This window comes from Poecilia mexicana, unplaced genomic scaffold (assembly GCF_051168715.1).
Source record: "Poecilia mexicana isolate PSO_F unplaced genomic scaffold, ASM5116871v1 scaffold_15, whole genome shotgun sequence".
In the NCBI taxonomy this organism is placed as follows: Eukaryota; Metazoa; Chordata; class Actinopteri; order Cyprinodontiformes; family Poeciliidae; genus Poecilia; species Poecilia mexicana.
The window spans coordinates 17,690,790-17,716,594 of NW_028263384.1; the positions used below are offsets into that span (position 1 = coordinate 17,690,790).

At 39.9% G+C, this 25,805-nt stretch overlaps 1 protein-coding gene across 3 annotated transcripts; it reads right to left on the reverse strand.

Annotated features, from left to right (window-relative positions):
* Positions 1-3,816: 3,816 nt before the first annotated feature.
* Positions 3,817-24,787, reverse strand: ldb1a (LIM domain binding 1a). Of its 3 annotated transcripts, none has more exons than XM_014968660.2 (11): positions 24,558-24,780; positions 11,991-12,093; positions 11,605-11,649; positions 10,218-10,293; positions 9,591-9,693; positions 9,310-9,482; positions 9,102-9,224; positions 8,929-9,006; positions 8,705-8,828; positions 8,029-8,171; positions 3,817-6,309 (listed from the first exon to the last, which is right to left on the reverse strand). In XM_014968660.2, exons 1-11 carry the CDS (start codon positions 24,583-24,585, stop codon positions 6,256-6,258), a joined length of 1,050 nt encoding a protein of 349 aa, XP_014824146.2. In that variant the 5' UTR covers positions 24,586-24,780; the 3' UTR covers positions 3,817-6,255. The 3 variants fall into 3 exon arrangements, with proteins under 3 accessions (XP_014824146.2, XP_014824144.2, XP_014824145.2); XM_014968658.2 differs by lacking the exon at positions 3,817-6,309 and adding an exon at positions 6,903-7,165 and having other exon boundaries at positions 24,558-24,787; XM_014968659.2 differs by lacking the exons at positions 3,817-6,309; positions 24,558-24,780 and adding exons at positions 6,903-7,165; positions 15,044-15,415.
* Positions 24,788-25,805: the final 1,018 nt, after the last annotated feature.

Here is a 25,805-nt window from a genome sequence, read left to right on the forward strand (position 1 = left end):
ACCTGCAGAAACATACCTTTCTACTGATTATGCCCAATGTTAATAATTGCTGCTGTGGAGCTAGAGGTGGGCCTAGTAAACATTAAAAGGGGCAGCAAAAGTTTGCATAACTTTAAAACGGTGGATGAATTGTCTGTCTGTTTCTGTTTTCTTTGATCATGTGCACACTGGCTAATCACCTATAACTGGTTAACCTCAACCCAGTATCATCAATTACAAGCTGATCCTTTAATCTGTTTATCTTGAAGCTTTAGCACGTGGACACTGCCACTACCAAAGAGTGGCTGTGGCGGTGCCCAGAGCTGAAATCAATCCAGGGTCTTCTGAAATAGCATCTCGGAGTCGGGCACATTTCACTGTTATAGAGTAGCAGTGAAATTTGTTGGCACATTGTGTAAAAAAAGAAAAAAAAAGAGTACATTTATTCAGTGGAGGAAAAACATATGCAAGTCTTCCCTTTAAACATTAATCCTAATTTTCTCCTAAAGCTTCATCCATTGTCGTAATGCTCTGCAGCTACGTTGCTGACAATGCAGAGATGACAGAATTATTTTAGAGGTGGGTAGAGTACCCAAAAATTTTACTTAGGTGAGAGTAATACTACTTCAACATATTTTTACTCAAGTAAAAGTAAAAAATAAAAATAACAAAAAGTAGCCATCCAAAGAATTATTCAGGTTAGAGTGAAAAGTATTTTTTTAAAAAGGCTACTCAACCATAGTATTGTTTCACGCTTTTATTCTGGCCCCGCCCTACAGCTTCCCGTTGTGTGTGGATAGTTAAGCTAATATGATGTAGCTGTGGTAAGCGTGAGGTCGCGAGCTAGAATCCACTGGATTTCATTTGTGATTTTTATGCTAGTCAGTCTCGAGTCAACTAGCACAAGTCGACGTTTTCTACGTCCAGCCCTCAGTTTTAATCGTTGATTATATCAAATAAATACACAGATTTAAATACATAATCTATGCGTCGTTTTGAGGCAGTTTCTTCAAAAAAGAAAAAAAAAAAAAAAAAAAAGGGCTCAGTGGGTAACAATGGGTAAAAGTTGCTATTTCACATGCCCTACTCATAATTTGCTTCAGGTAAACCTACCTGAAATGCTGGTTGTGTTTCAATTATTTCTGACATAACTTATGGTTCCAGCCAGGGGCGCCCGTACCACCTTATTCCAGGGAGGTTTACTGTGGAAACGATTTTGGGTCTTACTTCCGGCGCCCACCGGAAGTAGTATTTCATTGTAATTTGTAGGGTTTTTTTTTTGCTATAATCATGATATAAGTTACATCTCTCTTTTCGGTTATTGTACAATATTTAGTAAAACGTGGGTACAGACACGCTGTCTGCTATCAGAGAGCTGCTCAGTACAGAGGATCGTAATTGTGGTTTAATCACGGGGAGCGATAGGAACACAGCGATAAGTTTTGTAAATGTGAGTTAGCAGCGCTGATGGCTCGTTTCTCTGAAGAGCTGACAGTAATAAAGAAGAGAAAAGCAGAGAAGCTGGGCCAGCAATACATCTCTATAAGACAAAATAAAACGTCTGGGTTTATTTAGTCCAGGCACAAGACCCGGCATCCTGCACGTTTTAGTTCTCTCCCTGGTTTAATGCATCTGGATCAAATGATGGCTCGTTAGAAGACCTAAGAGGAACACTGACATGCTGAAAAGATTGTTACTACCACCAGGGAGAGAACTAAAACATGCAGGATGCCGGCCCTCGAGGACCGACTTTGGGCACCCCTGATTTAGTCCATCAGAACCAGAACTTCGAGGTTCTCCTTTGCTGAGTTTCGCTTGCAAATCAGCGGAGAAATGACCGCAGGTATGCGCTCCAGCCTGTAATTCGGAGAATGAGGTTGACTGACAGCACTAAGACCCTCCTCCTGGTTCTGATTGGTTGTTTTTGGTCAGAACGGCGCATTAGATTCTAAGTTAGATTCTGCCGCTTGAACAAAATACAACAATGTAGCATTTTTTTGAGAAGTCTGGGTTGCTTCATGTGTATCTTGCACGTTGCCTGTGAGTTGCTGGTGGGGAGCGACATTTCAATGAGCTAAATCTAATAAAAAAATTAAATTAAATTAAGCAACCTATTTGCATGCAGTATGTGGACTGTTGCGTGTAAAATTTACTAGCAGTGAATATTGTGCTAATATCAGTATTGGACCACAGAAAGCAAGGCAGTTGCAAGCCTTTAAAATTGTGATGCTTTTGATGGGTCAGATGGGTCAGACTCAAGGAATTGTAACAGCAGCTGCGAATGGGGGCCCAATTTAATTTTTTGTCGTGGGGCCCAAGATTCCAAGCTATGTTTACGTGTTTAGCCTAGTAATGGTAGAGCAGAACAGGCTTTGAACAGTTTGTAGCCGATTGTAATGGAAAGGCTTCACACTTTGCTATAGTTCTCTATCAGTTGTCTTTAGAGATTTACTTTTCGACGATAATGTCCCTGAAGTTAACATCCTCTTCACAGCATCGGATTTGGATCTTGTTGGTACTTCAATACGGACTGCACCACCTAGAATGTTTAAACCTGACAAAAGACAAATCGTATGAAATACAGCTTTACGTTTGTGAACCCTTTATTCAATTTGCTCAAAATGGTGATTGTAATTTTTTTGTTTTGTCTTGGTGCTGAACCTTCAGGTTCAGCTTAAAAAACTACACCACGTAGTAAGGTCAAATCTGAACAAACCAGTTATACTGACAGAATAAAAATCAAAGGCAACAGCTTGACCCAGATCAGAAAATAACTCTGGAGGAGCTCCAGCGATCCACAGCTCAGTTGGAAGAAGCTTTCAATATGTGTCAACTATTAATTACACTCTCCACAAATGTGGGATTCAAGAGAGCGTGGAAAGAGAAAACCCACAAGGAGCCTCATTTATTACAGGTATCCACAATTAATTCTCAGGTTCTGTATGTGTTCTGGGGGGTTTAAATGGCTCTACACATCTGGTTTCAATAAATGGGTAATTAACAGACTTCTGCAGCACTGTGTGGCAGCTGAGGTGGCAATGCAATTATTTGATTCAGAGTGTCCCGAGGACCAGGATTGAAAACCAGTGATATAGCGAATCCAGCAAACGTGGCAAAATGCGCTCTGCTCAGGTGATAACAAAACCTTTCGACTGGCATGTAGGAATTTTTGCATAGCGCTACAAACTCCACATCAGCCTACAGTACACATATTTCTCTTCCAATTTACAGCTTTGTGTTGCTCTGCCACAGGGCTCTGCAGCCTTTACTATCCAAACAGCTAAGTAAAACAAGTATAGACCCACAAATACTAAATGACCTTTTGAGGGGAAAAAAAAAACTTGCTTAGATAAATGTCTACTATGCATTAAAGATTATCTTTTGAAATTTTTAATGAGCAACTATTTTATTCCTGTTTTAGATCATATAATTATAGCTAAATTTTCTTGTATGGGTTGTAGATATTTGCACATAGTTTACAACCATATAAGAAAAACAAATCTTTCTAAATATGACTGATGGTGTCATTCTACTGTAAAAATTAAATGGAAGACATATGAAAAATCTCAAAATATAGCTAACCTCTTCATCTGCTAATATATCTACTTTCAAAAATTAGTACAGTATGAGACATTGCTCTACTCACTACTCATAACTATACTGTATAAACAGTGGCATCATAAATAACTATTTCAAATGTTACTATTCTTTAATCCTCTAAATTGTTTGTATTCTGTTATACAACTAAAACTCCCTTGGAAAACCAAAAAAAAAAAAAAAAAAAAAATCCAGTAGTACACTTTTTCTTTTTTGTTTCCCCAATAAGGACAACTGAAATTCAGTGAAAATCCATCTTTATTGATAACATACAATAATTATTACTGACAGAAACCTGGCAAAGAAATATATAAAACCACCCCTGTGATGAGGTGCTACAAGAGCCAGCTACAGGTGCATTGCCATTTCTCTGCCTCACACACTTATATTTCCCATATTATGTCAACCTGTAAAGAGCACAGGGTGCTGGTAAGTCGACCCTGCATTTGATTTCATGTCCGCCTTCTGAACTGATACACCACAAATAAAAAGGAGCCGAGGAGGCACTGGGAGACAGTTGGAAAAAGGGTTTAAAACACGACAGCTTGTTGTGGATTTTGTACACGATGGTGGAGGAATCTCTGTCCAGCTGCTCAGTCTGGTGCTTAGGGGGACCCCTGGTGGACGAATCGGGGTTTCACCGTTTCACTACGTGTGTACCTGCACACTGACAGCAACTTGGACTGAATCGATTTACCAACTACATAGGTGAATTTACCCCAAATTATTGATGTATTTACGGGACTTAATAATAATAATAAAAATGTGTAAAAAGTTTTCAATAAACTTCAGTCTTATTGAAAGCTGCACCACTGTCGCACAGAAAAACTGAAATATCTATTTACAAGGATGTGACTTTCAGAGCAGAAACTTATGGCACGGCTATGACGTGTTTTTACAGAGAAAGCAACTGCCTGACCTTGCTAGATTTATGTCAAACACAGCATCACTGTGATAAGCATTCTGACTCAGCAGCAGCACAAATTCCTCCAGATATAATCATGAGTATTGTACAGATGGGTTAAACCTGAACAGAACATCAGTACATAGAAAAATAAATAGTTTGCTAAAATGAAGGTAAAGTTATTTCATCAGTGATTGTACCATTAAAAATCATGTTTTTTAAAACAACTTACAGGGCTTTTTTTTTTTTCTTCATCTCTTTACATTAGATTGAGTTTCTCATAGTTCAAAGGAATACATAGAACTTTTACAGAAAGTACTACCTAAAAATATACAAGCACAGACACAAACATGAGGAGGAAAGCCAACAAAAAATATTAAAAAATAAAAACAGCGCAGTGTGTAAGAGTCTTTACATGGAGCTCCTTGGTCTGCAGCTTTCTTTGTTGTAATTTAAAAACATTGCTGGGAAGCTTAATACAAAAGTTTTCCTATTTTACAATCCAGTTAAAACTTGATTTTTAAAATATTCTGAGTAGCAAATTCGAGTTTTCTGTCACTATATTTTTTCTGAAGAACACCACTCCCTTACCCTCCCGAAGAATAAGAGATTTAAGGACAAAATAGACAGTTTTGCAAGGATGGGACATTAGATGGAGGTTTAGTGGGGAAAACGAGTAACCGCAGTTCTGCTTTGGATTCGCATCAGATTAGCTGTAGCGCAGTAGTATAAAACGATAAACTGTTTATTACTGAGGCCAGACAGCAGAGGTGGGAGAAAGTCATTGTTCTGCCAGTCCCCAAGTCAAGTCGAAAGCCAAGATGTTCAAGTCTCAGGTCAGATCTAAAATCTTAAACTTAGAACTTTCCTTAAGCCAGGAATGTGCTCAAATATTTAACTTAAAAAAGTAATCCTAATTTCTAAAGTGTATTAATGTGTTTTAACAGCTGCGTTTAAGCAGTTGAGCCTGAACTTACCAACCTTCCCCCCCAAAAATGTCCTCTAGGTGTTTTAAAAGTAAATATTAACATTATTTGACTCAAGAAATGGCAAAAAAATAAATAAATAAAAATACGCTGAAAAACATACTTTTTGAAAATTTCAACCATTTTCAAGTAAAAAAGCTTAAATCCAAATGAAGTCACAAGTCAATGGCGGTAAAGTCCAAGTTGAGATTCTACTCTTGTAATTTCTCCTTAAGTCGAGTCTAAAAGTAATTAAATATTTGACTCAGGTCCACACCTCTGCCAGATGATAGATGACAAAAGCTTACAGAGTTATTATCACCACATTAAAAATGATCTAACAGCAATAATTATACATTAATATACTGAAAGTCTCAAATGTTTTACATTTCTTACATAAGCAGTAATAGAAAAAAAAAATACACGTCAATTTCATAAGAAAAATAGACTGCCGTTAATAGTGGAAAACAGTGCAAAGAAAATCCTGGGGTGTTATTGTTTGCTTGCCGGTTTTTTTTTTTTTCAAATACTTTACATAAAAAAAAAAAAAACAGATCTAAAATATAGAAAATAAAAACAACTTTGTGGCGTCTGGTGCTCTGGTCCAGACATGCTGCGTACCGCCTCTCTCCAGTACCTCACTGTTTGGGGCCACAGATGTAGGTGACAGTGTTTGTTGGTGCGTGGACTGGTCTGTCTGTCTGTGGGTGTGTGTGCATGGGTGTGTGTGTGTGTGTGTGTGTGTTTGTGTAGGAGAATGTGTGAGTGTGTGTGTGTGTGTGTGTGTTAAGAGATTTTGCGTAGTGGTTCTCAACTCCGGTCCTCAAGCTCCGGCACTGTACAGGTTTTTGTTCCAACCAGGTCCTACAAAAACAAATAATTGAGTTTTTAAAAACTGAACGTTGAATTTCGACACTTTAAGTGCACATAGTTGGATGTTTACAGCCTGCAAAAAGGTCAGGTTAAGGTAATAATTAAGGCTAAGCATTTTTCTTTCAGTGACAGAGAGACCAACAGAAACAATGAGGTGCGTCTTCAAGGGGAGGGGGGGAAAAAAAAGAAACGCACAGCTGAGAGACCCGAGGTTGGAACAAAAACCCACCGACGTGACCGCAGTGGTGAGCACCCTGATGGGACACGTCGACACTGGCTCAGCTTTGTGATGAGAGTGGACGCGCAGGTGAACAACAGCGTTACCACTCCTTTAAGAGGACTGACAACAGCCAAAGCGACGGAGGGGGACGAGGCTGAGTACCACTAATTATGTGCAACAATCTGCAGGAGATACAGAGTTTTGCTTCAAGCGTCGGCCCACCAGCTTTAATTCCTCTCACTGACTCTGCTTTCCCAGCGACGGTACAGTTTTAAACATCAATTCAATAGAAGTGCTCGGTGCAGCCCTCCCTCATCCATCCTGCTATTGTCATGGCTGAGGCAAGGTCCCAGTAGTTTTTAACTTTAATTTTTTTTTACATCTGGCTTAGATCTCAGCAGTCTACTGGGATGACTGGGAGTTGTCATTCTTGCTCTCCTGACTGGAGGGGGCTTTGCTGTTCCAGGGCGAGTGAGCCCCTAGTGCAGGCGAGCTGTTGAAACTGTCCTCATCGTCCAGGCCATTCGCCCCATCGTACTGCGTGTTCTCCAGCCGTGTGATCAGACGCTCGTCTTCGTCACCAAACTCCCCTCCCATCAGTGTGGGCTCTCCCACCATCATCACATCCTAAAGGGGACAGCAAGGGCCGGTACACATTATCCCCATAATACTGGGGGGGTGCTCGCGCAATGAATGGCTGTACGACGACTTAATGGGAGGATTTTTTCCCCATGTGGTCCAGGTGCAAACCAACTGGGTTGAGTTTTTAGTCATTCAAACTGATCTTAATGAATGAAACGCATCATATATGCTACACAAGTCACATTTCACGGAAAAACAAAAACCTCTAAATTTTGAGCGATTAACCAATTACAGTTAAACTTAGCGGGGCAAAGGTTTTGTTGGGGCATCAGTCTGGACTATTCCAAGAACCAGGGTTGACACAGTTGGGCATCCCTGATCCTTGAGTGCTGCATCACAGGGGAGTCAGGGGGGGGTTCATTCCACCTCGGGTCTCATTTGCTCAATCAAGCAACCATGAAGGCAAAGACAGCTGTTATGTGTGAATCAGGCACTTTGATGAGCTTGGTTGTAGCAAACACCAAACCCAACTGTTCCAATGAACAAAAAAAATAATAATAATAAATAAAAAAATCACAGCAAGGTTATTCAGCTACACGCCCCAAAAATACATTCTGCTCTAATCAAAGAGTGAGATCTCATGTGCATCCTCGACATGAACTCTGGCACCAGAGGACCAGGGACTGCCCATTACTGGTACACATGAGAAGTCTAGCATGTCACTAATTAGGTTTAAGTTTGGGAAGAGTAAACTTATCCCTGAACCCCGTCTGAATCCAAACCGCATTTAGACCGTCCTCACCTGCTGCTTGGTTTACGACACATCGAATTACTTTGTAACCTCACTGCTCTTCTGCTTGTCACAATCAACTGTAGGTCAGTCAGGAGGTAGTAATGCTTACAGGTACCTGGTTGGAGAGTGAGAAACTGTTGGCCGGACTCTTCTTTTTGCTGTTGCTGTTGTTATTGCCGCCTCCGCCGGAGCTCACGTTACTTCCGCCGGACACTTTCCTTTTCCGCCGCTTGTTTGGAGCTTGTCTTGCTGGCTCGGCTGCACGCAGATTAGAGAAGGTGCGTTTAGTTTAGTGGAATGGTTTTCATGTCGTCTGTGCTTCTGAAACTACAGTACCCAGCTAAAGTATTCACAAACCCCCTAATGGTACAACTACAAACTTCAGCTTAGTTTATTGGGATTTTATGCAACACATGATTGAAGTGGGTATAAAAGATTAACTGGATGGAGGAAATCTGAATGTCAATTTCAAGTCTTGCCACAGATTCTCAAAAGCCATACTTATTTGACCTGCCAACAGGCTGTTTATGAAGACGGAACGTCAGGCAAATCTTTTTAAATAGAAGAGCATTACGCTGCTACCACCAAATTTGGATCAACCTCAAACACGGCTCCATCATTTTTCTTCCACATCACAATTATGTACTGTGTTGTGCCACACAAAATAGAAAATATATATATTTAGGCTTCTGATTGTATTCTGACAATAATAAGTTTTCAGCACATTGCATAATGGAATTGGTTGGTGATTACAGTATAGTTCAGGAGCATAATATGCACTCAGGGGTTACCTGGAGGTGCGACCATCCTTTGCCACTTCTGGAAAAGACAGGTTTTCAGACAGTCTCTTGGACTCAAACTGTAAGTCTTGTGTCTGGACATCAACTCCTGCATCGGCTCCAATATCACACATAGCTTCAGGGAAATAAAAAGCCAACATATATCAAATTTTACCTTAATACTCAAAGTGAGGGGGGGGGGGGAGAATAGAAGGTTTAAAAGAAAGCTTTCTTACACGGAGGTAGTTGAGCGTCGAGTTGGACAGCCCACACCTGGTGATGTTTTTAGCTAGCTGATCGAGCATCTGAGGATCCTTGGCGGTTAAGATAAAAAAGGTGAATTAATAAAATAGAATATGGAGCAAAATAAGTTTTTAATGCATGCAAATTTCCATTAGTTCACACTTACATGCATAGCCAAAATGCTCCTTGGCAAAACCTCTCTGTGTTGCCTGATGCTGAAGTGCCATGTCTTGATTCTCATCATGTCGTCAAACATAAATTCTAGATACAGGCGACCCTCAACACACACCTAATTCACAGGAGAGACGGTCAGAGGAACTGGAGAAAATTAGCTTTGTATTAACCGAGTAGGAGAACGGTACCAAAACGTTTACCTGTGTAAACATGGGTTTGCCATTTTGAGTCACCATGGTGCATTGGTCACAGTCAAGAGACACAAAGTTACTGTGAAAAGACTCCTTTGGATGCTTCAAAACGTAAAACAGTTCTGTTGCACCTCCCTCAAAAATACTTCTGAAGTATCGAGGAATCAACGTCCTGCCGATTGCTGTGAATAAAATTAAAAAAAAGAACAACGTAAGAAAACACAGCAGAGAAACAAAAGAGACAGGACATCAAACAAAGTCCACATAAGCAGCAGTAAAGTATCTCTCACTGTATCGTTTGGGGCCGTCTTCCAGACAGAAAGTGACTGTGAGCATGGCGTCATCCTCAAAAAACTCTGTAGTGAAGGCATCCCACCAGAGATTGTCACAGTCCTGAAACCATATGTAGATTAAACTTTAACCAAACTATCAGAAGTGGTTGGAGAAGGAAAATATCACGTCATCTACAGAGAAAAGGAATGCGTCTAAAACTAATTAAATACACCAAAATCTTAAAAAAGATCTTGAAACTCTTAGAATGTATGCTTGTTGTGCAACGTCCAAAAAACAAGTTTGGCAAAACACTTTATACAAAGCATGCATCCTTGCTTTGTATAGTTGAATGCCCATTAGACACTGATGGGCATTAAACTATGGGTAAAATTCCAACAATGCTCAGTGGTCAGCTTAGATGGGCTTGTTGTCTCATCTACACTGAGAGAATAAAAGGTACAGCAGCTTCAAAAATCATGAAACAGACCACAGGTGCAAAAAAATTTTAATACCTAGTAATGTTTTTACTACCATGTAGAGTATCTGAACGTGTAGGACTTTAGGAGTTCACCTTAGGTGAGGCAAAAAATGTCAATAAAAGCTTTAAAAAGTACATTTTGATCTGAGCTAGAAACAGCACTGACCTCTGTCCAATTCTGTAATCTTTTGTTTAGCTCATATATCCGGTAATCTGTCTGGTTCCCATACGGTGTGGGTCTCCTGAAACAATAAGATGAGTCAAATGTCAAATGAGTAATTAATTAAAATAATTAACGAGCCATCATTTGTGGCACAGAACAGGAAATGTTTAAAACCTGAAAACATTACTCTGAACGGAGGAGTTAATGGACATCTAAACATAGGAATGTTTTGTATTTGCAAACGGTTAAATCAAATCACCCATGTTGTAATCACAGTGCTCACATTTAGGTAAAGAGCAGCAAAGTTTAGGCGAAATATTAATTGAAGCGTAAATTTCCTCTCTTGGTGTTTGTTGAGGCCGGGAGAAGAAACCCTTTCATCAAAAATAATTTTGAGGAATACACACCAATAACTCTGCAATATGATAAAGTGTTTATTTTCAGAGATGTACATTTAAAACAATCTGATGCTCCGGGATTGTGTCTCGTTAGCCAATGTGAATGTAAAAGGAAGCCATCATGCAGCCGCTGTCTTGCGCCATAGGGAGATGTCTCGTATGCTTTTATTAAAAGTGATTTTAATTCTGTTGAGCGAGAAAGTGAGTGCAAGCGTTCTGAAACGTTCACAACTTCTTGCTGTACAAAGCCTAGTTGTAAAGTGAAACTTAACTCTGTCGCTTTCCTTTTCTTGCACTAAAGCGTTTCAACTTCATTCGGTTTAGTGCAGTTATTCCTTTACCAAACATTCGGAGTGACTCGACAAATTTTAAAGAGTAAAACTAAAGCTGTGACAAATTAAGCGATTAGAGTTTAACAGCTTTTTATTTTTACAAAAATAACTTTTTCCCCTCACTTTCGTGCATCCGCATGGGAATTGAGATCAGCACAGTTTTCATTAAAAATCAAACAGTCAGGCATTTTAGTGTCTGTAGCGACATGCTTTGGTTCTGAAACATAACTGCCATGGAACAATGCGATATTCGTGCTGCAGCGTTCTGATTTCACCGACGGCTCCTTCTGGAGTCTGAAGCAGCAACAGTCCAGCATCAGGAGACGTTCTCGGATTCAGCTTGGGCTGCATATTAGCAACATAACTAATGATATCAATGAACACTGTGGTTCTATCATATTTAAATAACCCTCGTTTTTACTCACTCAGAATATCCCTACCGTGATGACTTTTAGAATCTCAGTCACTAAGAATCAGCATCAGACATGGGGATCAGCATTAGTCAAGAATCCAAATACAATTTTTCCAATTGTATTTGGAAAAATTGTGACAAATTTTCCAGGATATTAAGTTCGGACAGAAAATATATCTGGATTGCATACATAAAATGTGCATTCAGACCAACTAGATGACCGTATGTTCCAAGCTGAGCATGCTCACCCCATTCCAGGCTCCATGTATGACGGTGGGTACATAGGTGTAGGCCTAAAAGTGTAGAAAAAAAAAAAAAACCTTACAAATGTAGATCATATCAAAAGACTTAACTCTTTAAAGTAAATGTTGTTAATCACATTTAAATTTTTAAGATACAAGGATCGAAAACATATTACTTATTGATTTGTATCTGTAAATAATTCAAAACTTGATAGTAGAGAGTAAGACTAAACAAAAACAACTGAACAGGACTCAAATGTACACTTATATAGACCAAGATAACCAAGTAGTGAATAAAAAAAAAGCAAGAGAAAAGGAAATAAAACCAGTGTATTGTTGAGTTGTTCCAAGTTTTAGAAAACCTCCCCTTCAACGCTGAAACTGACACCTACCCCACATCTCTGTCCAGCATAGCGCCTGGGTGGAAGGGGGGAAAGCTGCCACCGTTGGGGGGTTCCTTAGGAGAGTACAGTTTGAATGATTTTGACGAACAGCCTGCACAGGAAAAAAAAAAAAAAAAAAAAAAAAAAAAAGAGAGCGAGAAGGGGGGGGGGGGAGGAGGAGCAGAGAATTAAAAAGGAGATTTAGATTACTTTGGATTTACTGCATTCAAATCACAGCATCAACTAAGTAATCTAATGTTGGATGATTTGGTTGCGATTTGCTCAAATGAAAGCATGCTGCAAAAACAATTTCCTGCCGCATTCATTATCTAATGCATCTTCAATCTACTAAATGGACAAGAAAACAAATCATCACGAGGGCATTTATTAGCCTTCGCACATCTGAGGCAAATAATCAGTCAAGTAGGCAGATGAAAGCAAAGGTGGCCTGGTTTGTTGTCTTTTTTTTTGTACCTTTTCATGCAGCCATCTGCATTAGACGTGTGATCCCAGAAGAAAACAATCTTTTTACTCTTTGTGTATGTGCGTGTGCATGACTCCCCCCTTAAGTTGCACAGAGTACCCATCCCCCCCTACTTCATACGCTGGCTGCTGTTAACCCTTTTTTTCCCCTCAGACAACCCAGCCATGTTCAAACAATGTTTAAAAACTAAAATCTATTCTGCAGCTCTGCTTGAGATGCATATGCACAACCGGCATGATCCAAAACTTCATGTAATCATGTTCAAACAAGAATATTTCATAAATAATCACAGTACTGAACTGAAAAAGCAAGAGAGTGTAAGCTCTGGAAATTTGACCCAGATTTGGTAGACACAGCTCTTTTTTTTCCCAGCTTTGTTTTTCCACAAATGCAAACAATATCTCTAATGCATGATGAATTTCACGTGTGCAGTCCGGATTCTTTGCAGTCATAGATGTCACACATCCTAAAAGCTTATTAAACGTGTGCTTTCTCTGTTAAAAATGTTGACACGTTACAGTTTTCAGATCAAATATTCTCAGACAAGACACCTGAGGGCAGCGCAATGTTCCTGTAATTCAATATCTATACACAGCAGTCTGTCTCTGTCAGTTTGGCAAAAGAAAACAGGATCACACCTAATTAAAAACAGCAGGGGACACACACACACACACGCGCGCGCGCGCGCACGCACGCACGCACGCACGCACGCACGCACGCACGCACGCACGCACGCACGCACGCACGCACGCACGCACGCACGCACGCACGCACGCACACACACACACACACACACACACACACACACACACACACACACACACACACACACACACACACACACACACACACACGACAAGGAACGCCAAAGAAAGGATCAAATCTTACAGGAATTTCATTTCAATATTTTCTCATCGGTTTTTTGTGCAGTTATAAAAGGGAACTGTAGGGAGACTACTCCCCCAAATGGTGATTGCAATACACACGTTAACTTGAGTAAAAAGGGATGCCAATCCCTTGAACAAATAGGACCCCTCCTTCATTTGCTTTCAACCTCTTCCTCCTTTCTTCAGCAAATCCGAGAGTCAAGGCAGGTCATTCTCCACTCCCTATTATGATAAGGGCTAAACCTGCAGTGGGGAAACTCAACAATGGCATTATATGCTTTACATCTGACCTTTTCACCTGCTCCCCAAGAATCCTGTTCATTAGTCCCAGACTGCATTTGGTCCTACGTTTAAACTCTTTGTTTCGACGAAGTAAATTTATGCATATCGAAAAAGCACTGCAGTTGGTTTAAAAAAAAGAAAGAAAAAAAGCTGTCATCTTTTGAAATCTTTAAAGTAAGCATTAAAGATTATCATAGACATATGCTTTGATGCATACATTCAAATGACCTTGTAGCTAAATTTTCTATTCAAAACTTACTTTCCCAATCATATAGCTTGCAGAACATCCATCTGTCTTGCTTTGTGTGATAAAAAAAAAAAGACTACATTAGTCAGAATATGAACTGGAAGGTAAGACCAAATAGAAGAAGAGAAAAATAAATAAAAATCAGCAATTAGGGAAAAGTCAGAAAAGGCACCTTTGGTAAGCATGGAATTTAATTGCTTAGAAAAATAAAAACAAATCACTTTACTAAGACCTAATATATATATAAAATTTAAATAGGCAAAATCCACAAATGTTTTATTAAAGAGACAGATTCAAATAACCAGCTAATGTTAAAGTAATAAGAGTTGAAGGTAAATTACTGCAGCCTTTAAGCAGCTTTCATCCTATGGGAGCTGTAAAGGCATCTCAGGCAGTAATTTAGTCCACCTAAACTACTTTACTGTAAACAACACTAGCTTTAGATCAGACCTATCCACCCCCAAAAAACATCAAATCTAAAACAAAACGACCCATTTACAGCTATTCAAGGCATCAATAGACAAATGTTCACAGATTTTCAAAGTCAAAACACTGTAAAAAAAAAAATATATAAGTCACAAGCATCTCTAAAGCAATGAAAGCAAGAAAAAAAAACACTAAGCTGTAATAACCAGGTTGTTAAAGTATTTTTTTTATATATAGATGAAAATAAATAACTCATTCAAACATATGAGAAGTGCCGAGGCGCTCCAGATCTCACAGAGGTTAACTCCACATAAAAAGACCTTGGTGTAATTTAGTCCGCCCAAACTCCTTCACTGCAAACAATAGAGCTGCATCCAGAGGATGGCCCTCAGCCAATAAAACATCAATGTGCAAACACTCTTCAGCATACTTCCACAGCAGGTCAGCGGAGTCATGTTATACCTCTGTGAGTAATAATGCACCGTATGCATTTAACAGTGTGGCAGCATCCAGTTTACCTGTCGGGACCAGGCGGGAACTAACTGCTGGGCCGTCCTCATTAACGGTAACCGTTTTAAAGACGGATGCCATTGCTAAGCTATTAACCTACTAGCTAAATGACCACCATAACCACCGTACGCCTTTAAGTTCTTATTGCCAATCAGCGACCCGTTTCAGTGTTTCATTGTTACACAGGCTTGCAACTGAACATGTATAGCTAAAAGTTTTTAGCTACCTGCAGAGAAAGGTTCGGAAAAAGTCGGCGTCGTTCAACGCCTCGGCTCGGTGTTTCTCGCCAGCTAGCCTCGCTGCTAGCCGGAGCGGCAGGATGGAGAAAGCTCCAGCGTTTACCGTTGATAATTCACTCTCAAGGTCCAAAAGGCGGCGGCCATATGACAGAAAAAAGCCTCCCGCTACTTCCACCGATTTCAACCGACCTGCAATAATACAATACCTACGTTTTAGCAGACATTAGCTAGGAGGACTGTGATACCTATGCTTGTACTACTACAGGACCCCTTTGTTCCTGCAGCCGAGACGCGAACAAACGAAGACCCCGCCTCCTCCAGGCTCCTCCGCCCATCCCGACTCACAGAGCCGGACAAAAACAAGCCTCCCTCCCTCTCTCCCTCACTGGGCCCCCAATTTGTTTTGTCTGGAACTCATCAGCGCGCCAATGGCCTCCAGCATGGAACAAGGTGGGTTCCCATTGAGAGGAACAATTCTTTTCCCACAACGCAATTTATCTTATATTAAAGAAGGAAAATGTTAAGAAATTTGCAGACTTATGCTGTGTATGCCGTGGCTCTCAAAAGACTATACACACCACTTTTAAAATGCCAATGATACTATAATACATCATCAATTTGTTCCATATGTAATGTGACATTCATCCATTACAATTCAAATTGAGTTTTTAAAAAGCTGAAAAAAGCTAGATGCATAAATCACTCCTTTAAGTGCATAATTCATTGAAAAACCCTTTTTTTAGCATTTACTATTCAAGATCTATAGGCTTTTTTCCCCTCAAATTTGCCAAACAAATAATTGTTTGGATTATGTCCTACAGAGTTGTACGTGATAATATTTTAATCACGAAAAGTCTCTCTGGTCTAAACTTCATAATGAGTAAAAAAGATTCTTAATAAGGTCAAAATCCCTCTCAAAGTCACTTAGGTTGATTAAAATGTTCCGTTCAGAAAATCTACGTAATGCCAGCCAACTTTTCAAATGCCTCCTTATTTGGACTGCAGCTCTAAGCCTGTCATAGCCTTAAAGTTATGTGATCTGCAGCCTCACTTTCAGTCAATATCCACTCTCGTGTTTACAAGCAATATATCTGAAGGATAGAAAACCTTTTGTGGTCTCAGGGTGCATTTAAAGCTCATTTGTTGAGGCTTTCACTTTAGCTGCCACTCAGTTTGTGGAACTCAATAAGGCTGGAATGCAGCAGAGTGAAAGAAGTGCATTTGACCTACAGCTGTTCTCACTGTATAAATCCCACACCAGGCACAGAACAAAAACATAAAATGAAAGTGTGAATGTAGATTTAATATTCCATCAAACAGAAAAGCACAATTACAGTGTCTTAGACAATTATTCATACCGCTAGCTGCAACTTTCTCAACTTTTATCCTGTTATGACAGTAAGCTTTATTTTATTATATTGGGCTTGCATTGCTAACACAAAGCATTGTGTGGGTCTAAAGTTAGCATACTTTTTCACCAGCTTTTTAGTGAACACTACAAAGTTACATTCCTACATGGTTAAGTACGTATGGAATTTGTATTACTGCTAATAGACATTAAAGTAGGAAGTATGTTTTTATATATTTATTAATCCCTCTTTACTCTGATACCTTTAAGTGCAGTCCAACGCAAGGAAAATGGCTTGAACCATCATAAAAGTCCTAATTAAAGGTCAGCTGAGTGTAATTTAATCTCAATATAAATGCAGCTCTTTTGTTAAGATCTCAGAGGCTTGTTGGAGAATATTATAAAGCAGACAGCATCACAAATACCAATACTGCCGACAGGTCAGGGATAAAGTCTGGAAAAGTTTTAACCAGGATTACATTGTTAAATATTCTAAGCACAACTTGTGGAGTCCTTTTCAATTATCTGAAAATGGAAAGAGCGTAGCACAACCAAACAGCTACAATTGTCCACTTAAAGTCAGAGATTGGGCGACCATTACTCAGAGAACCAGCCAAAAAGCTGGTAGCCCTGGAGGAGCTGCAGTGATCCACAGCTCAGGTGGAACAATTTGTCAACTGAAAAACTGTCAGCAGCAAACGTGTGATGGACACAGCAAGAAAGAAGAAGGTGCTCAGGTCAGATGAGACAAAAATTCAAAAATTGACCTTTTTGACCAACATCCTATATCTGAAGGAAGCTAACACTGGACCTCTTTAACACATGCTGATGCTTTTCTTCAGGTAGGTGCTGATGGGAAGATGGATTGCAGTAACATAATTTGGAAGAAAACCTGCAGCAGGCTGATAAAGATGTGACTGGAACCGTGGTTCACTTTCCAGCTAGACGACTCTAAACAGTAAGGGCTGCCGCTGAATAGTTTGAATGAAAGCTTGTTCGTGCAGTTAAATGCCATATCTGCATCATGTTCTAAATCCGACTGAAAGACCTCAAAACTGAATCAACTTAAAGTACAAAATGTTCAGGAATAGTACACTCAAACACTCAGTGATAAGTGTTTGCTTCCCTGGCCTGCTGATGAACTGAGATAATGTTCCTAACTACTTCCTTCTATGTATATAATGTACTTACTGAAGTAAAAGAAAGCTGAAAAAGCCCAAAGAACAAGTCACAAATAATAATGAAAAATAAATAAATAAATAAAAGAACATTTTCAAGAGGCACAAGAAATCATCTCCAAATACTATATTTGCTGCAATATTGTTCAAATTAAGGAAAAATGACACGACTACTCTAATGTGAACCACTGGTTCTATAACAAGTACCTATATTACATGCAGTTAATTATAAATATCAATTGCCTTCAATACAAAATGCAGCTGTTTTTCTGTTTTATTCAGAAAAGGTTGAATCTTTCAACTATAATAGTCCTAAACATAAATTAATATTAAAAGCACAAGTGCATTTAGCTAGCCCCAACTGTTAAGCTTTTTGAACATAGAAGATTTTTAGGTCTGCGCAGAATCACAATACTTAATTGACGTAATGAGTCTACAGGAGATTGGCGAAGTGGGGGGAAGAAAATGGATGGATGGATGGATGGATGGATGGATGGATGGATGGATGGATGGATGGATGGATGGATGGATGGATGGATGGATGGATGGATGGATGACATATTTTCTCATTTGTTTACTCAGACTATGTTTAACTGGCTGGCTTTTGTGTAGAGAGCGGTTAAAGTGCAGCATCTCCCTCTGCTGGCCAGTGCTGAGAATGTGTCAGTGTGTCTTCAGACCAGAATCTGTCTGTCTACAATACCTTTTGCCTTGATGGTTATTACATTTCCTTGTGTTTGAGCTTACATTTTAATTATGGGCTTAAATATTTACAACTGAAATAAGGCCTCCTGAAGTATACAATTACAGAGGAGCAAATGTATACCAAATTAAGAAGTTAAATAAGCAGTGAAATTGATAAATTAATTTTAGGTACAACAAGATGTTTTGAAATAAAATCAGAAATAATTTAAAAACAGTCAGAGTCACCTTTATTATATTCATAGATTTCCTGATAAGACTAGGTCTGGGAAAAAGAGATGACAGCCTATTTTAGGCTTTGGAAACTGGTCTGGTACCACACAAGGTCTTATGTATCCTCCTGTATTTATAGAATATAGACTCAAAAAAAAAAAAAAAACATGGCCATATAATTTTATGTAGAGCTGAGCTGCATTACATTCAGACCTAGCTACAACACGTTTCTTATACAAAGCAATAACTCTCTTAAATAATAATGTACAAAAGAACTAATTTATAATTAGGTTCACGAATGAATTTCTAACCTAGTTTGAGAATTGTTCAACTGGATTAACGCAGCTACCATGTACACTACCGTGGATTCAACCTGCCTTGAAAAATAAAAATACTCAGGGAAGTCCTTTCTTTCACAAATTCACAGAGCAATAGTGAAAGCTTTTTGTGCCGAACAGGATGTTCAAAATCCTGTCGCTGCTGTTGGAGACACCACAGCGTAGGCACAAACCTGACAGGGAAACTGTTGTGACAACTGACTGGTAGTGATAGCAACAAGGCAGCACTAACGCGGCGCTGCGCTCCGAGGACGCAACTGCGGGCTGACAAAAAGAAGCTCAGCAGCCTGGAAGTAGGATAAATCGAAGCATGATAAATAAAAATATGGTAAATGAAATGTTCTTTTATAGTGCTTCAGGTGACCCCAAATATAAGTAAAAATAAGATGTGAAGGTTTAAATAAGGATCTCAGGTGTACAACGATGTTATATTTGAATAGTTGTTTTTGTTTTTCAGTCACTCAGTTTTAAATGGGAAACTCATATATTTTAAAAATTCATTTGCAGTGTTTATGTCTGTTTTATTATCATGAATATAATATTGCTTTTGCTTAGTGAAAGATTATATTTAATCTTTCACTAAGATTAAATATACTTGTGCCGCAGAGACACAAGTATCGATTTTTGTATCGATACAAAAATCGATAATTTTTGTATCAAATTATCGATACAAAAATGTTATATTATGACCCACATAATCACTGCCCCCTACGTGTTCACTGGTGGAGAACTCTGCAGATTTTACGGTTGTCCGGTACACTGTCCATTAGTTTCCCTCAACAGAAAGTTGAGTGGACGGGAAAACTATGGTGACAAAAAAATGTGCCGAAGTTCAGATAAGTCCACAATGTCCATTCCATAATTTGGACAAAGTCAAGAATGTTGCTAAAGTAAAGTTTGTATTTTGTTTGGAAACCAGTGTCCCAGAGTGGAGACACACATCATCCAAAGAAATTTAAGATCATTTTTCTCTGCTGACAAGATTTATGGAGGTGCTGTTTTAATTTTTCATCTGCACTTGGCATGCTAATTAAACTTAAATTTAATTACCAAGATAGCACGACTGAACTGACCAGCGAAATGGACTGACAGAGACTCCATGAAGAAAATATTGAGTTTCGTCGAGAAGAAGAAGATGGAGACATGAGAGCCAGTTATCCAGAAAAGCTGAAAGCAGCAATTAAACCAAGCCAGGCTTCTTAGTATCTCTGCAGAGGAGCCATAGGCTCATCACCTCCATGCTGCACTGCGTTGATGCAGCAAATCATTATTTTCAGTGGCCAAACATTTTTGTATAAAATATACCTTTTTCTTTGGTCTTAAGAAACATTACATTTAAGAAAAATAATATGGGTTTTTGTAAGTCATAATCATTAAAATGAACAGAAATAAATGCCTGAATTACATCACTCAGTAATTAATCAATATGGATGTAATTTGTAAAATAAATGAATGAACCTTTCTACGCTGATGTTTTTTTTTTTCTAGATGTTGGAATGTTGACAACATCATAACATCACAATATAATTATGCATTTTCTTTGCAACTTGATTCCTCCTTTTAAACTGAGAAACAAAGAAGCAGATTTTTGTGATTATATCCTGTGGCTTTAGATGTAGATGGTCTTTATTGCTTACGTAATAACAATGGATAATTTATTGTCCAAATGCTTCAGATGTAATCTGTTTTATGCTTGTAGGAGCATTCTCTGCTCTTATTGTCACACAGCAACAGGTTTCATATAAACCTTCCCATTATTTCAAAGTAACATCATCAACAAGTGTGCAGTGTGCCATTTGCTATGAGCACAGTTTATTTTTGATATTTTTGCCTGCTTATTGCTTTGTGTCCTTGTGCTTTGAGCCCACTCTCTTGCAGCCGCAGAGACACAAGTGTCTCTTTTTGTTTTCAGTCTCAGCAGCATCATCCTCTGTAGTCTGGCTCCAAACATGCCGTCGTGTTTTCACCGCTCTGCAGATCTCTTACAGCATACACTTTGCGCTTTGATCCAAATCTCTCCTTCTCAGGCATTTATTTTTCTCCCCTTCCTCTCAGCTGTTGAGGCCCATGGCAGCTTTCTTTTGCCATCCTGTCAGCCCAAAGCAGATGTGACATCACCGCAGCCTGGCGCCACTCCGCAACCCCCCCTCTCTGATTCCCCAGCATCTCTTTCTCCCACGCATTCCTTCTTTCTCTCTGCCTCTGCACACACAGCCATTTTGATCTAACAAACAAAATCTGTGGGTTCGGAGAGAAGGCCGCGGAGGGAATGGGAAAAAGTGAGAACGGCAGAGGGAACGACGGCCGAGAGACTCAAGTGTTTTAGTGCAACAAAGATAAGGCTGAGGCTGTGGTGGGGTTGTTGTGTAACAGGAATAAAAAAAATTAAAAAAAAGAGAGAGAGAGAGAGAGAGAGAGAGAGAAAAGTGCTTGCTGTTTGACTGCCATCTTGCTTTAAGTCACTTTTTTTTCCCAGTTGGGGACACTGTGACTTTCTGCATGAGGTAACGCTGCTGTTCCTGCAGAAAGGCAACAAGGGAAGCAAGAGTCAAAGACGAAGAGATGAGGGAGGGGAGGGAGGGAGGCGCGGTGGGGTGGGGAGGGGGGGAGGTCAGAGAGGGAAAGAGAGAGTGGTGAGCAGAGGGGAGTGCATGCTTGAGTCAGGCTGTTGTGAGGTGGGGGTATCTTCAGCTCGGAGGCAATCTATTTTTACCATTTAGCCAGAACAAAGGATGTGATTGGCTCCTCTGTGTTAGGACAAATCTCCTTCATGCATGGAGAAAAGCCCGAAAAGGGCTGATTCACAGCTAAATCCCAGCAACAGCAGAATGCCACAGGGTTGCAGAAGAACAAGACAGACGGGAGCAGCCTGTTATTTATTAGAACATGTGCAAAACTCCTCTGTTGCATCATGTGAAATCCTCACCCAGTAAGCGAAGACTTCACAAAATAGAAAGTTTAGCTTTGACTTGAATTTTGTTTGTGCCGTGAAAGTACTCCAGAAGCGTTTCGGGAGATCTTCCATCTACCCTGCTGTGAAAATGCAAAGTATGCAAACATGATGATTTGCAGCTCGTGCCTAAGAAGGAAGAGGGAGACTGAAGCATGCGAGCTTATCTGTGCGATCTACCAGCCTAAACTTGTCCTAGCAGGCTGCTCGCAGAAGTGTGCGTCTGTGTGTGAGACTGCAGGCGCATGCTTATTTGCATGGAAGGGTTTGTAGCTTACAAGACTTTGAATGATGGCAGGTCTTTCTGCTGCACTTTGTTCTTTTATATACATCCCTCAAAAACACATGGAGGTGATTAAAAGTTGCTGCTCCACAGTAACGTCTGGCAGCGAAAGAAGACTGAGATACTAGGAAAACTACAGAAGGCAGCGAGAAAGCCGGATGGGAGGGAGGAAAGGGAACAAGTCAAGCAAAGACCCAACACACTGCCTGATGGGCTATTGTTAATGAATCAAGGCACCCTCATTCAAATGATTCTGAAGCCCTAATTCAATCTGCCTTCTCTGATTTTCCCAGGAGCAGATACTATAGTTTCATTTCTGTCTAATACTCACTCCCTCGTGCCACACAGTCTGTCCCCTGCTCCCACTTTTTCCACAAGCAAAGCAGTGATCTTTCTCTCTCTCAGTAGAAGATAAACTGAGACCAAGAAAAAAAAAAAAAGAAAATATTTATGCATACTGTGCCATTTGCTTTTTTAAAATAGGCCAAAAACTATTTGTTTGCCAAATAGAGACATCCAGAAGGAAAGACTGTAGAGAGTTTCCTTCTGTATGTGATGCAAACCGAGTGTGGGAACTCCATCCAAGCAAGACTTAGAGTAATTTTTGCAAGTATCAATTTTTAATCTCAGATGTCAACATTAATTACTGTAGAGAGACATTAAACACACAGAAAGGTAAAGTGCAAAGTCACACTTAAAAATAAGCAGCTTAGCTTAAAGCAAATTCAGCTCTATTTTTTTAATCTTAAGCACCCTCATTAATTGTTAAAACTCTCCAAGGGAGAGCGGCTTAAATGTATTTCACAGCCCGCGAGTTACTAGAGTCTCATTCAGGTGTAACCAAGCATCGGTAGGTTAGACCGATAACAAGATTTATCAAGCTTTTAAAAGGATGCGATTTTAAAACGGCAAAAGCAAACAAGAAGATGTCATGCTGTCTATACAGACTAAAGTCCTTTTAATGAGATGATGGAGGAGGTCCGAGTTGTCTTTAGGTTGTTAAAGGTTGACTAGTCCTTGGCTTTATTTAGCCATTGAAATACATTGAAAGGGTCCCATCCAATTTTTGCTAAAATAAAGATACTAAAGGTCAGCCTCGGTTTGTTAGTTTCTTCTGTCCAACCAACATTCAACCACAATTAGACATTGACTGACATCTTTGTGAAGATACATTTTCGCCTTTCTCTTTTATTCTCATGCTGCTTAGATGGAAGGGAAGAACAACTTTTCTTCTGTTCATCTAGTCGACTAATTTTGCTCCACTGGATGTGTCTTGGAAGTTAGAGATTGGATTGGGAAAGGATGTTACACCCGGGTTTAGCACAAGCTACTGCAAGTCAAAAACCCAGTGGGCTTTCCTAATCCACCATTACCTGATAACATTGTATTCTGTTCTACTTTATGCATTCATATATTAAAAAATAAAGTTGGAGCTTGATGAACAGCTTGGAGTTCAGAGTTCAAAATGGCTGCTGCTCATATAAAATAGGATTGCTATGTGCTTCGGCGCCAGCTGTAAGCCGATAACAACATCTGTTTCCATCTTTTCTGCATTCAAACACTAAGGCAGCATGTCCATACCTATGTATTGCTTCCCCACTCCCCCTAAAACGTCTTACTTCAGATGCATTTTTTTGTATTCTGTACCAGAAAATTTGACTTCACACACACAAGTGATGCAGCACTTCCCCACCAGTTACTACGAATTGTCAGTCATTAAGCTGAAAGAATTTGATTATTTCTCCCTCGAGTTCAACATAACATAACATAACAGATAAGTATTTGTCTGTATGAAAAACTATTACCTGACAGTAATGGTGAAAACACTAAAGTAGCATCACCCATCTCTCTTATAAAAACTCCTGTAAGCGGCATGTCTGTAAAGCAGCAGGCTGCAGGCTAGCTTCCTGAGCAGATACCTGCTAAATCAACTATAAGACTCAAAGTGACTCTATATAGAGCAAAAGAAATGAGAATATTAAAATATTATAAAGAGCATTATTAGGACTTTAATAATATAACAAACAGTTGGAGTGCAATGACTATTCATCAGCCTCTACAATTTACAAATAACCAAGAAACAGGCCTGCAGGCTTTATCTTTCCAGGCCTGCACTGGGAAGATAAAGCTGCAAAAATGAGTAAAAACTGCCAGCAAATGAAGTACCTATCGATATTTCAGTTTCTCTGTCTGTGGTAAAACTCTGAGCCATTGATCTGCTGCACAGCAAGCCAGCGTGACTGAGAGGCTCTGCTGAACAACTCAATCCCACAGTGTGGCAGCTTCAGTTTTTAACCTTGTGTTAAAAAGTCTGGCATTGGTTTCACCGACACATACACACACAAACACCCAGAAGTCACACAGCTCGGTGCTGGCTCAAGGGTGCTTTGCAGCACTTTCTGCATAAGTCAAATTTTATTTTATTTTTTTTTGTCTGACAGCACCGCTGAGCGCAGAGACAGAGGAGGAAGGAAAGAGTGAGCACTCACCGGGGCAAGCACAGCCTCCAACAGACATCTTCTCACATGTTGGGCTCCTCTCTGAACGAAACAGCTGCACTCAGTCCACACGCCGCTCGCATGGGCTAACTCTGAGGAAAACAGCACAGACATAGAGGGGAGGAGAGATAAGAGGGAGTGGTGAAAAAGCAGGCCATGTACAACACAACCACACTCCTCTCTCTCTGTCAGAGGCAGGAAGTTGGCAGCAGTGCTCAAGCTGCATCATTAATAGACATATTGCAACATGAGTGGGAGGGAAAACCAGAGAGCAGTGAAACAGGAAGAAAGAGTCTAGGCAGCGTGTGAGACTAGAGGAGGGAATGTGGATCAGAGTGAGGGCGAATGCACGTTTGAAACGGAGAATGCAGGAGGGAGGCAATTAGGGCAAAAGAGAGGAAAGAGGGAAAAATGCAAAAGGCGTGAGTGCATGTGTGGCAGTGATGCATCATCTATTTTTGCCCTGTGCTGCTGTGGGAGATAAACATACTCAGTAGGAGCCCAGAGGCAGAGGGTAATTACTGCCAAACAAACACACACACACACACACACGTGGACGCGCGCGCGCATACACACACTGTGCCTCATGTATGACAGATTCCCATCTCTCTTTCCGAATCCCACTCCATCTTTTTGTTTTTCCGCTGCAGAGAGAACACCAGTGTTAATCACTACAGACAGGATCGATTAAAAATGCAAAGGCCTCCTAGTGCGCAGGGACACTGGAGACCCACGGGAGGCACGGACAACGTGCGCATGCAGCATGCACGTGTGCAGGCCCAACAAAACTGCAGGTTCGCAACCTGGCTTGGCTTCAGATGTCTCCACAATTATTTAGATTATTATTTTTTTCTACTTTTATTTCTCTTTGTTAAATCTCTCTACTTTGTTGTCTAATCTCTGCAGGCTTTATTTTGTTCACGTTGTCCACCTCTCTGGTTTTGCTTGTGTCTGCCCCATAAATTCTGTTCACAAAGCCCATATTTTTTTTTACAGTTTCCAACACACAAGCACAAGCACACAACTTACTTCCAGAAGTTTAATGCCTTTGTCGTTGTTGTGATCTCGACAGATGACTACAGACAGTTTCGTTAACTAATCTGTCACAGTGTCGCTATGTTCTAAACCTAAAAACACCTGAAACTTTACCCATTTCTCACAAACTTCAGCATATTTTTGTTACTGGCCAACACAAAGTAGAGCCTAACTATAAAGTGCAAGAGTCTGGAAAGTATTACA